Raw genomic sequence first — 14104 nt, forward strand, 5'->3', positions numbered from 1 at the left:
AAAAAAAATAAAAAAAAGTGTTAAAATAAATTAAAAAAAGTCGCCAAATAAATTAGAAAAAAAATAAAATATTCCCCCAAATAAATCAATTTTTTAGAAATAAAAAAACAATAAAAGTACACATATTGGGTATCGCCACGTCCGTAACGACCCGCCCTATAAAACTGTCCCATTAGTTAACCCCTTTAGCGAACCCCTTAAAAAATAAAAATAAAAAATGAAGCAAAAAATGATTTATCATACCGCCAAACAAAAAGTGTAATAACGCGCGATCAAAAAGACTCATATAAATATCCATGGTACCGCTGAAAACGTCATCTTGTCCCGCAAAAAACGAGCCGCCACACAGCATCATCCGCAAAAAAATAAAGTTATAGCTCGCAAAATAAAGCGATACAAAAATAATTATTTTTTTATATATAATACTTTTCATTGCATAAAAGCGCCAAAACATAAAAAAAACCTAAATGAGGTATCACTGTAACCGTACTGACCCGAAGAATAAAACCGCTTTATCAATTTTATCGCACGCGGAACGGTGTAAACGCACCCCCCCAAAAATTCATGAAACGCTGGTTTTTGTTCATTCTGCGTCCCAAAAATCGGCATAAAAAGCGATCAAAAAAGTCACGTGCCCGAAAATGGTACCAATAAAAACGTCAACTCGTCCCGCAAAAAATAAGACCTCACATGACTCGGTGGGTCAAAATACGGAAAAATTAGAGCTCTCAATATGTGGTGATGCAAAAACTATTTTTACAATAAAAAGCATATTTTAGCGTGTGACAGCCGCCAAACATAAAAACCGCCATAAATAGTAAATCAAACCCCCCCGTTATCACCCCCTTAGTTAGGGAAAAATAATAAAATAAAAAAAATGTATTTATTTCCATTTTTCCATTAGGGGTAGGGTTAGGGCTGAGATTAGGGTTAGGGGTGTGTTGGGGTTCGGGTTGGAGTTAGAATTGGGGGTTTCCACTGTTTGGGCACATCAGGGGCTCTCCACATGCAACATGGCGTCTGATCTCAATTCCAGCCAATTCTGAGTTGAAAAAGTCAAATGGTGCTCCTTCCCTTCCAAACTCTGCCATGTGCCCAAGCAGTGTTTTACCCCCACATGTAGGGTATCAGCCTACTCAGATCAAATTGCAAATCAATTTTGGGGGTCCAATTTCTCCTGTTACCCTTAGGAAAATAAAAAATTGGGGGCAAAAATATCATTTTTGTGGAAAAAAAATGATTTTTTTATTTTCACGCCCGAGCGTTATAAACTTCTGTGAAGCCCTTGGGGGTTCAAAGTGCTCACCACACATCTAGATAAGTTCCGTGGGGGTCTAGTGTCAAAAACGGGGTCACTTGTGGGGAGTTTCAATAGTTTAGGTACATCAGGTGCTCTCCAAACGCACATGACACCCGCAGACCATTCCATCAAAGTCTGCATTCCAAAATGTCACTGCTTCCCTTCCGAGCCCCGACGTGTGTCCATACAGTAGTTTTCTCCCACATATGGGGTGTCAGCGTACTCATGACAAATTGGACAACAACTTTTGGGGTCCAATTTCTCCTGTTACCCTTAGGAAAATAAAAAAAATTGGGGACTAATTGATCATGTTTGTGGAAAAAATACGATTTTTTTTATTTTCATGCCCGGCATTATAAACTTCTGTGAAGCCCTTGGGGGTTCAAAGTGCTCACCACACATCTAGATAAGTTCCTTAGGGGGTCTCGTTTCCAAAATGGGGTCATTTGTGGGGGTTTCCACTGTTTAGGTACATTAGGGGCTCTCCAAAGGCAACATGACACCCGCAGAACATTCCCTCAAAGTCTGCATTCCAAAACGTCACTACTTCCCTTCCGAGCCCCGACGTGTGTCCATACAGTAGTTTTCTCCCACATATGGGGTGTCAGCGTACTCAGGACAAATTGGACAACAACTTTTGCAGTCCAATTTCTCCTGTTACCCTTGGTAAAATAAAAAAAATTGAACCTGAAGTATTTTTTTTGTGAAAAAAAGTTAGATGTTCATTTTTTTTTTTTTTTAAATATTCAAAAAAATTCCTGTGACGCACCTAAAGGGTTAATAAACTTCTTGAATGTGGTTTTGAGCACCTTAAGGGGTGCAGTTTTTAGAATGGTGTCACTTTTGGGTATTTTCTATCATAGACCCCCCAAAGTGACCTCAAATGTGATGTGGTCCTAAAAATAAAATGGTGTTGTAAAAATGAGAAATCGCTGGTCAACTTTTAACCCTCATAACTTCCTAACAAAAAAAAAATTTTGGTTCCAAAATGGTACTGATGTAAAGTAAACATGTGGGAAATGTTAGTTATCAAGTTTTTTGTGTGCTGTATCTCTGTGATTTAAGGGCATAAAAATTCAAAGTTGGAAAATTGTGAAATTTTCAAAATTTTCGCCAAATTTTCGTTTTTCTCACAATTAAACGCAAGTTATTTGAATGAAATTTTACCACTAACATGAAGTACAATATGTCACGAGAAAACAATGTCAGAATCACCGGGATCTATGGAAGCGTTCCAGAGTTATGACCTCATAAAGGTACAGTGGTCAGAATTGTAAAAATTGGCCCGGTCATGAACCTGCAAACCACCCTTGGGGGTGAAGGGGTTAATTTGCGGAATAGCGGCAATTCAGCCCACATAGGAATGCATTGTTCTGCTTACTTTCCGCATGTGGCTGTGCCCACCATGCGAAAAGTAAGCAGAACAATTGCGGATAGTACCCACGGTCCGGAGGAGAGGAGACTGTCCTCTGTGCTGTGGGTACCATATCCCTGTAAAAAATAGAATTAAAATAAAAAAAATTGGGTTATATTCACCTTCCGATTTCCCGCGCAGCGTCTCCAGGCTTCAGCGATTCATGCGGCAGCTCCCGTTCCCAGTGAGGCATTGCGATGACCTTTGCTGACGTTGCGTCTCGCGATACTGTAGCAGTCTCGTGAGACCGCGACGTCATCAAAGTTCATCGCCGCAATGCATACCTGGGAATGGGACCTGCTTGAGCATCGCGGAGGCCTGGGGACACTGCGCGGGACTTCGGAAGGTGAATATAACCCGATTTTTTTAAAATTATTTTTAACATTATATCTTTTTACTACTGATGCCGCATAGGCAGCCTCAATAGTAAAAAGTTGGTCACACTCCTCAAATACTTTGTTTGACGAGTGTGACCAACCTGTCAATCAGTTTTCCAAGCGATGCTACAAATCGCTTGGAAAACGCTAGCATTCTGCAAGCTAATTACGTTTGCAAATCGCTAGTTTTTCCGCGGGATTCGTGGGAATTAAAAATGCGATTTTCCTGCAGAATGGAATTCTCGCGGTAACTTCCGCGGGACATGTTAAATCAAGGTGTGTCCACTAATTAGTTTCACAGGTGTTTACAATCTTGGAATCAGTGAGTGGGCCTGTATAGAGAGCTACAGATACTCACTGTGCGGTTTAGTGACATGGTGTGTTTCACACTCAACATGGACCAGAGGAAGCTAAGGAAAGAGTTGTCTCAGGAGATTAGAAAGAAAATTATAGACAAACATGTTAAAGGTAAAAGTTATAAGGCCATTTCCAAGCAGCTTGATGTTCCTGTGACTACAGTTGCACATATTAGGCCTCATACCCATTGGCGATTAAAAAAAGGTCAGATTTCTGGACTGTAAAAAAGGGTGGAGTGTTATGCGAGTGTCATGCGATTTCTATGCGATTTTTAATCTTTCCATCCGTTTTCTATCCGTTTTCCTTCCGTTTGCAATCCGTTTTTTTTCCAACGAACTCTTTTTCTACAGTCATTTACAGGACCATTTACAGTGTTCTATACCACAGAATGGTAATGTATCCATTTAAAACAGATGGAAAACGGATGGTCCGTTTTTGGTGCGTTTTTTTAATTGCACCCATTGACTTGTATTGTCGAAAATGGCTGCAAATCGCAGCATGCTGCGATTTTTTTTTTTTTTTTTTTTTTTTTTTTTTTTTTTTCTCAGACCGATTTTGGATGAGAAAAAAAATCGCAAGTGAGATGTCACCCATTCACTATCATTGGTCAGAGTGCAATCCGATTTAAAATCGGATTGCAATCGTCCGATTTTATCGCCAGTGAGTATGAGGCCTTATTCAGAAATTTAAGCTCCATGGGACTGTAGCCAACCTCCCTGGGCATGGCCGCAGGAGGAAAATTGATGACAAATCTAAGAGACGGATAATACAAATGGTAACAGAAGAGCCCAGAAAAACTTATAAACAGATTAAAGGTGAATTTCAAGCTCAATGAACATCAGTGTCAGATCGCACCATCCATCATTGTATGAGTCAAAGTGGACTTCATGGGAGACGACCATTGAGGGACACCATTGTTGAAAAAAAATCATAAAGTCGGACTGGAATTTGCCAAACTACATGTTGACCAGCCACAAAGCTTCTGGGAGAATGTCCTATAGCCAGTTGAGACAAAAATGGAGCTTTTTGGCAAGTCACGTCAGCTTTATGTTGACAGACTGAAAAATGAAGCATATCAAGAAAAGAACACTGTCCCTACTGTGAAACATGGAGGAGGCTCTGTTATGCTCTGGGGCTGCTTTGCTGCATCTGGCACAGTGTCTAGAATCTGTGCAGGGTGCAAAGAAATCTCAAGCCTATTAAGGATTCTAGAGAGAAATATGCTGCCCAGTGTCAGAAAGCTTGGTCTCAGTCGTAAGTCATGTGTCTTTCAACAGGATGATGACCCAAAACACTAGGATAAAAACACCCACGAATGGCTAAGAAGAAAACATTGGGCTATTCTGAAGTGGCCTATGAGCCCTGACCTAAATCCTATTGAGCATCTTTGGAAAGAGCTGAAACATGCCATCTGGAAAAGGCAACCTTCATTCACGAGACAACTGGAGAACAGTTTGTTCTTGAGGAGTGGGCCAAAATACCTGCTGAGAGGTGCAGAAGTCTCATTGACAGTTATAGGAATCGTTTGATTGCCTCAAAAGGTTGTGCAACAAAATATTAAGTTAAGGGTACCATCATTTCTGTCCAGGCCTATTTCATGAGTTTATTTTTTTAAAAACTCTGTGGAAGCATGGTTGAAAAGCAATGTCTGACTTTCATTTGTTCATTTTCATAGATTTTTGATTTATTTTGTCAGATTCAAGTTATTTCTGTCACAATTGTGGGTTTTTCCTGTCATTAAACGAGGGTTACCAAAAATTTTGACGACGTGTATTAAAAAAGACCCAAATACTTATGTGGTATGACTGTGTCTATAAAAGTTCGATCTATCAAAATATAATGGGAATCAACCTGATTGGTAAACTCAAGTGAGCAGAAAAAAATTGCAACTCCTCATGCAAAAAACAATCCCTCATACGTCTATGTGGACAGAAAAATAAAGTGTTAACTCTTGGAAGAGGAGGAAAAAAATAAAAATGCAAACATTAAGGTCAAATTTTGCTCTGTCTCTAATGATTAAAGAGGTGAGTAGAGTAGAGTTAGTGTCATGATCCATGCGGGATCAGGACAGATAAAAGCACAGATAATCTTTTTTTTTTTTTTTTTTTTTTTTTTCCTTAAGCTGTGCTTGTGTGGTGTTTGCCCCCGGTGGTGGTGAGCGTCATTGCACTCTGTTTCTTTAGTTAAGTGCACATTTATAATGCAGGTGTGATTGCTGGCTCTGCTATAAAAAGAGTCACAGGTGTTGCAATCAGCTTTGGTGATAGTGTTCATTTCAACCATCCTTGGTGGAGGAAGGAGCTGGAGAGCGTTCCTTGCAGCACTGTCTTAGCCCTGGTGTGGAAGGAGTCATAGGGGATTTCCTTGTAGCTCTGACAGAGCTTGGTGGCAGTGATTCAGGAGGAGAGCTGCATTCTGGTGGTGGACTCTGTTGCCAGGAGCAAGTGCAACAGAGTAAAGCTAAGTGGTGTTTCCCTGTATGTGTTTTTCCTTAGTGTGTATTAGTACAGCGGTGGGGCCAGTGCCTGCGCCACCCAGCTCCCTAGCAAGGGATAGGGGTAGAGCATGCTAGGGCGACAGGTATCCTGAGCGGCGTCCGGTGCAGAACCGGCATAGGGAACGTTAGGAGTGTTAGGGACACTGACTCGGGGGAGTGCAGGAGGTCTCCATGTCCCCTTTCCCTATCGCAGGGCCTACCGTTGTAATTGCTTTCCCTTCCCCTTGTCTTGTTGTTTTAGTTACCGGCCTGCGGCCTGTGTCACACAGGACTGTATCACGTGCCGCGTCTTGTTGTTTACAGTTACCGGCCTGCGGGTCGCGTCACACAGGACGGGTCCACGTGACAGTTAGCAATGTAAGGGCATTATATGTAATCATGCGCTATAATTTAAAGAAATTTTCTGGATTCTATATTTTTTTTTTTTTTTTTTTTTTTTTTTTTTTTTTTTTTTTACCACGACAGAGAGGAGCCGAAAGCCTGCAGTGTCTGATTTCTCTTACTCCTGCAAGGATTGGAAGCACTTCACCTTCGTATTGAAAGGTGCAAATTTCTTTTGTCAGTGCTGGGGTTAATCTGCTCAGTTGAGAGCTCCTTGGATCAAAGGCTCTCAGATGTGCACTGTTAATCACTCCTATCCCCTATATAATCTGGGCCCTGGCTAGCACTTCTTGTCAGAGTAGCTTGCTGCATGGCTGGAGATTGTTGGTGAGGATAATTAGACAGGGAGGTTGGTGGATTTATCTGTGATTGTTGCTGGGTTTTGAGTTTGTAATATTTCCCATTCTTTTCCTACTTTGGTTTAACACCATCCTCCACTCCCTGATGCATCCCTCTGTTATGTGTTAGTTTGGTATTTTTCATTACACCTGTTCGTATTACCTTGTTGGTGTACTACGGTATGCTACTACTCCCCTCTTCCCTGGGTGGGGGAAGGGTACAGACTGAGGGTGGATTCAGGAGCTAAGGCAAGTTATGTGGCCCTGGCTTCTTCACCATCAGAAATAATCCGGGGAACAGGGCGCCCCTAGCGGTAGGGACAGGATGAAGCATTCTCTGCTCCTGGGTCACCCAACAACTGTCGTGTGAAGGAAATGTCTGCAATACATCACAAAAGCAAACTATCATTTTTGTATTGTTTCAAGTTTGATTCATGTATAATACTTGTGTTGATGTATGGAAGCCAAGGCATTTATGCTATAGAGGGGAGTTTATGGTCTTGTTCTTTCCTAAATCTCAGCATTTTTCTTTTTCGTTCACCTTACACAGTGTAGGTAATGGACTGACATTTATTTGCTGAATCATAATGTGTCATTGAGCAAAACTATTGATTCCAGTTCTGGGAGATTAATTAGCATAAAGGGGGATTCTGATGAGACATTTATCGCATGTCAATGAAACATTCAATAATTGTTTATTGATGGCTATGGGAACAGCACAGTGAAAGCAAAAAGCATTGAGTAACATTGCTTCTTTCCAGATCACTCTCGAATTTGTGTATGATCACAGCATATTGCAAGTTATGGCATTGCCTCTGCCTTGTGGCTTAGCTGAATATTTAGTGTGCACCCATGTACTTGCAAACTCTTGTCTCTTGGTATTTTACTGAATGTTTGTAGTTTTCATGAAGCTCCAGTCTAAATCTATTGTTTTATTTTTCTCATAGGCAGCTGTAACAGAGGTGCAGTTTGGTCCGATGAGACTCCACCAAGATCAACTTAAGGTATTACAAAAAAAATTTGGCCCGGACACCCTTAGTTTTAAATTAATGTAGAGGTGCACAGGTACGCTATGTAGCCAATATACAAACATGTACATACAGTAGATGATGCGTCATCAATCTGTGATTTAAAATGAATAAAGGCAAAGAAGCATGCCAGAGAAGGGATCACCTACAGTGGCGTGAAAGTGTTTGCCCCTCCCTGATTTTCCTATTCTTTTGCATGTTTGTCACTCTTATATGTTTCTGATCACCAACCAAATTTAAAGATTAGACACAAATAACACAATTTAAAAACTGCATTTTGTGTTTACATTACTTAAGATCATTATTAATGGAAAAAGAAATCCAAACCTACAGGGCCTTGAGTTAAAGTGAATGCCCCTAAACCTGATAACTGGTTGGGCCACCCTTAGCAGCAACAACTGCAATCATGCGTTTGCGATATCTGCCAATGAGTCTTTTACAACATTCTGGAAGAATTTTGGCCCACTAATCTTTGCAGAATTGTTGTAATTCAGCCACGTTAGAGGGTTTTATGAGCATGAACCAGCTTTTTAAGGTCATGCCACAGCATCTCAATCGGATTAAGGTCAGGACTTTGTCTAGGCCACTCCAAAGTCTTTTGTATTTCTTAAGCCATTAAGAGGTGGACTTGCTGGTGTGTTTTCGATCATTGTCCTGCTGCATAACCCAAGTGCGCTTCAGCTTGAGGTCATAAGCTGATGTCTGGACATTCTCCTTCAGGATTTTTTGTTATACAGCAGAATTCATGGTTCCATTTACCACAGCAATGCTTCCAGGTTCAGAAGCAGCACCAGACCATCACAGTAGTGCCATCGTATTTTACTGTTGGTATGATGTTCCTTTTCTGAATTTCTATGTTATTTCTATGCCAGATGTAATGAGACATACACCTTCCAAAAAGTTAAACTTTTGTCTCGTCAGTCCATAGAGTATTCCCCCAAAAGTCTTGGGGATCATCACAATGTTTTCTGGCAAAACTGAGATGAGCCTTTGTTATTACTCATCAGTGATTTTCATCTTGGAACTCTGCCATGCAGGCCATTTTTGCCAAATCTCTTTCCTATGCTGGAGTCATGACCTTAACGAAGACAGATGAAGCCTGCAGTTCTTTGGAAGTTGTTGTGGGGTCTTTTGTCACCTCTTGGATGAGTCGTTCCTGTGCTCTTGGGGTAATTTTGGTCAGCTGGCCAGTCCTGGGAAAGTTCACCACTGTCACTGTTCCATGTTTTTACCATTTGTGGATAATGGCTCTCTCTGTAGCTCACTGGAGTCCCAAAGCTTGAGAAATGGCTTTATAACCTTTTCCAGACTAATAGATCTTAATTACTTTGCTTCTCATTTGTTCCAGAATTTCTTTGGATAGTGGCATGACATCAAACTTTTGAGGATCTTTTGGTCTATTTTAATTTATCAGGCAGATCCTATTTAAGTGATTTCTTGATTGAGAACTTGTGTGGCAGTAATCCAGCCTGATACGTGTGGCTAGGGAATTTGAACTCTGCTTCCCAAAGATGTGATAAATTATCTGTGGTTTATCTTTTAAGGGGGGTGGGACAATCACTTTTTCACACAGGGCCCTGTAGGTTTAGATTATTTTTTCCAATAATAACAAAGACCTTCATTTAAAAGCTGCATTTTTTGTTTACTTGTGTTATCTTTGTCTATTATTTTAAATTTGTTTGGTGATCTGAAACTTTTAAGTGTGACAAACATGTAAAACAATAGAAAATCGGGACGGGTGCAAATACTTTTCCACAGCACTATATTTAATAGCATATGTTTATTAATCGAATATCAGAAATACAGACAGATCACATATATTATTTAAAAAGCCAATAAAAAAAACTAGCTCTGTAAACAGATCACAACATGCTTATAATAGAGCTAATGTCTAACCTCTAGTGCCCTGGCAAAATGCAAATTTGTCCTCTAATTTACAATGTACAATAATAACCAAAACACACACACACACAGTTCAATGTATCAAACCTATGTTAGTGTGTAATATATATATATAGGCCTATTATTTCGGCCAAAGAGGGAATATGTGTCAAAAATAGTGATATTCGTATGACATCCAAAAATAAAAAAAAACAAATGTATGTATGAAAAAAAATGCAAAAGTGGAAAAGACATTCCCTTCCTGTATACAAGTTTGCTTGTCTGCATGCCCTCTAGTCACTCCCATTTAGCCCTTAAAGGGGTTGTCTGGGCTTTCTGCTTAATTTGTGTGTGTCCAGGATGCCGAAAGTGTGTAATGTACTCCCTGTCTGCATTCTGCATGGTGTCCTAGGAATCACACTTAGGTTAAGTTCACATTTGCGTATATGTGCGCAGCGTATCATTTGCATTCGCAAACGCATGCTAACGCAGCGTTTTTTTATCCGCATCAGATGCCAAAAAAACCTGTGTGCATGCGCTTTGGCATGCGTTTGCGTTATTTATGCGCATGAGTTCGATAGGACAATGCTTTTCCAGGAGAATTTCCATGGACGTGTGGCATGGCAAGACGAAATGGTTAACCGCTAACATGTTCCTGTAATGTTATGTACCTGTAATGTTTTGTACCTGTAATGTTTGCTGACTTTAATAATAAAACCCCTCTAGTGAAACACCCGTTTTTACCTCCACAATATACACGTGTGTGTTTGTGGCACATAACGAGACAAAGAAAACAGTGATTGTACAAACAAAACCACATTTTTATTGAACAATAAATAATTAGCTTTGTGGTATGTTGGAGGGTGAGATCTTGTGGATGTGGGGGGTGTGTAGCTGGGATGAGTGGCTACCATGTGTGTATGATAAAGGGGTCCCAGGGGAAGGGCCTATAAAATGCATGGGGTCTGGGAGGTCATGAATGGGAGTAGACACATTAGGAGTGGAATTGTGGGAAGGGAGAGACACATTGGTAGGTGAGGGTGGAATTGGTTGGACAGTTTTGGGGCGACATTTGGTGCTTTTAGTCTTCCTCTTCTGGTGCTGAGCTGGTACTGGGCATCTGTTTTCTGCTTTTTTTCCTTGGGTGTGTGGAAGTGGTGGCTTCAGGCTGACGTGCTGCAAGACTCGGCATGATGATGGCTTGTGGGTGGCTTGCTGCAGGACTCGGCATCGTGGTTGCTTCAGGACTCTGCATGGTGGTGGCTTCAGACTGGCGTGCTGCTGGACTCAGCATCGTGGTGTAGCTGGGTAGTGGAGAAAGACTTTTTTTTTTTATTCCCCAAAAAGTGTTTTTGTTCTGATATTTTAAATTTTTCTGATATGGCCAGTTTTTTTCGTCGGCCCCCATTAACACAGATTTATGGGCGCAGGATGCCAATCAGGTTTTTTCCACGAATTCATCTCCAGAGAGCATAGATAACTCCTCTCTAAAGACCCTATTTGAAGACCTCTATCTCGCATATAAAGAAAATATTAAATCGTGGTGGGAAAAACAAGATTGTACCTAAGGGTCTACGTATAAATATACAACCCTCGCCCCGAACTGCTAGCCCTAATCTATTAGCGGCCTGGACAAAGCAGTCTATTGAATCATCCATCCTTTTCATGCAACTCCTTCCTATTGAGGAGAAAAAACTATTTGAAGACTCCACCAAAAAATTGAACAGTCTAATTGAGAGGGTCCAAAAATCTAAGTCTGACCCTGACTTCATGAGAAGGGAGAGTATCCTTCAAACATCAGTGGAAAAGTTTCAAACCAATCTCAAGGACCATAAGCACTCTCAATTTACTCGTGACTTTGCAGAGTTTAAGGATAACAGGGCATACGAGTACTAGGTGGGGAACGGATGTGTCTTCTTATATCAACACCTCTGATAGTGAACGAGGGGGAAAGGTAGACCAAATAAATCAAGATGGCGTCCACCAAGAAAACCGTACAGGCAAAGAAGTACAGGAAGGGGGGCACAATATTGGTCATCAGGGTCTTCCTCATCTCTGCCACAATCTTTTTTTGAATGTGCAAATAAAGTCCGTGGAGCCTCATTTAAGAGTCTCAAACAAGGGACTAGCCAGATCTTCCTCCAGGGTAGGACCCAGCCAAGTGGTGGCTCCTTTCGGAAACCACCATATTAAGTGGCCCTTTAAGTCAATGTCCAGCTCTTTACGAGTTTACAGATATGACAAGGGAAATACCAAGGCAAGGCATCCATCCACAGACAGCTGTTTCGGGGTGTTGCCCCTCATCAGTGTGGAGTAGGATTCTGGCTAGGTGGGAGCAATGCCTAGTAGACCAACATTACGAAACAATCACTGACCTCAGGGAGACCAGTCAAAGAAAACACGGCGGCAGCCGGCAAAGGCGCTCAATCAGTGAAATCCTAGGTGCAATGCTCCCTGGGAAATACGAATATGCAAATAAAGTCCGTGGAGCCTCATTTAAGAGTCTCAAACACGGGACTAGCCAGATCTTCCTCCAGGGAAATCTTTTTTGGACAGGGGTCCAACGATGGGGTACGATCTGAGGAGAAGGCCGTATAGATCAAGGACAAATTATGAAATTGTCATCGCACGTTTTATCTGGGGATGAATGTCTTATTGCAGAAGAGGTTCAGTTTTGTGCCGACCAATACATACAAGAGCAGTGGAATGTCGGACACATAATTCTTTTGTTGAGAAACTACTAAGTTTTGTTCTTATTAGGAACTACTTCCTCTTTGACACCAAGTACTTCCACCAGCTCAGGAGAACCGCGATGGGGAGCCCTTGTGCCCCCACATACGCAAATATTTTCCTGGGATGGTGGGAGGAAACTCACATCTTTGGGGAGGAGGAGTGGTGGAACCCTTTTATTAACCTCTGGGCCAGATATATTGATGACATCTTTATATTTTGATCTGGCCCAGAAGAGGACTTCCACCGTTTTATTGAGAGTATCAACAAAAACACGGTTGGTTTGAGGTTCACATCTGAGTGTCATGCTACAAGCATCAATTTTCTTGATTTGACGATTTCTGAGAAGGCTAATGGTGGTATCAGTACATGTACATATAGATAGCCAACCGCAACGAATAGCTTACTGAGATGGACAAGTCACCACCCAGTGCCTTTAAAAAGGGGAATACCTAGGGGGCAGTTCCTTAGGATCCAGAGGAACTGTTCCGAGTTAGGTAGCTTTAGGAAACAGGCGAACGATCTATATAAAAGGTTCAGAATGAGAGGGTACCCCCCACAGGCACTAAATGGACCACAACATGAAGCTTTAGTAGCGAATAGACCCTCCCTTCTGTTACAGAACCCAATGATAACATGGATAGACTTATTGGGACCTATGATGGCCAATCTGATAGGGTCTACCATGTCCTCAAAAAACATTGGGGCATGTTGTTGGCTTATCCCAACTTGAGAGGTCTTATCTCGCCAAAACCAAGTGTCACGTATAGGAAGGGGAGATCTATAGGAGATCGGCTTGTACATAGCTTTTTTCAGAGGCCAACTGGGGCAGGTACATGGCTGGATAGGAAGCCTCTGGGCTTTTTTAAATGCGGCAACTGCTCTAGATGCATAATGATGTCTCAGTATAAAACCTTTACTAGATCGACTAATGGGAAAACCTTCTGCATTAGAGATTTTGGAAATTGTTGATCGACAGGTTTGGTTTATAAAGCCACATGCACTTGCCCTTTGGATTATGTGGGTAAAACCACTAGAGAACTGAGGGTGAGGGTGGGAGGACACCTGTGGGATATTAAAAATAAGCGGGATACCCCAGTCGCCAGACATATGAATGCTGTGCATCAAGCCGTGTGAGCGATATCACCTTCAGTATGATTGAGCTGATTAAGCCAAGGACTAGGGGAGGAAATTTAGATAAAATTATTTTGAGACGTCAGTGCGAGTGGATTTTCAGGCTGCAGTCCCTCTCCCCTGACGTGATGAACGAGTGTGTCATATACGGTACCTGCTTTATATGAAGAAATGTCCTGGTTGACTAACTGTGTCCTATACAATTGATGTTTGTGGGGGACTCTATCTACTTGGTCTATCGGAGCATGTCTGTATGACATAGGCCACATTGTATGGCAATATTTATGTATCCACAAATTGCGTACTTTATTAATTTAATTTCTATATTTTCTGCCCCAATATGAGTTAGCTCCTGAGATTTAGTATCAATATGCTTATTGTTTGTTTTTCTGACCCAATAATATCTTGGAGCTGTGTCTGATTTGTGGGAGGGCACGAGTGGCGCCCATAGGGTGTGAAGTTTGCACTATGGGAAATGAAGCGTCTCAAACTCATTGGTTTGCGTTTCAGATTGGAGTGCATGATACCGGAAGTGAGGTCATGATACCGGAAGGTCCCAGGCTATTGTGTATGCGTTCCACTGTGGAGCGCACGCCGGGTCCTGACAGCATGCTTCCGGTTGTATCTGTGTAAGTTTACTAGCTATTATATTTGCATATTGGGGCTC

The 14104-nt window shown here is 41.5% G+C and overlaps 1 protein-coding gene across 6 annotated transcripts in view; it reads left to right on the plus strand.

Annotated features, from left to right (window-relative positions):
* Nucleotides 1-14104, plus strand: part of PDE8A (phosphodiesterase 8A) — a 523736-nt gene that overhangs the window by 313121 nt on the left and 196511 nt on the right. For all 6 annotated transcript variants that reach the window (XM_073568515.1, XM_073568511.1, XM_073568512.1 and 3 more), the window contains one exon: nt 7612-7668. In XM_073568515.1, the coding sequence (XP_073424616.1) occupies nt 7612-7668 (57 nt within the window). The remainder of the gene's footprint in view (nt 1-7611; nt 7669-14104) is intronic.

This window comes from Dendrobates tinctorius, unplaced genomic scaffold, assembly GCF_039654945.1.
Source record: "Dendrobates tinctorius isolate UK_male_01 unplaced genomic scaffold, ASM3965494v1 ptg000022l, whole genome shotgun sequence".
NCBI lineage: Eukaryota > Metazoa > Chordata > Amphibia > Anura > Dendrobatidae > Dendrobates > Dendrobates tinctorius.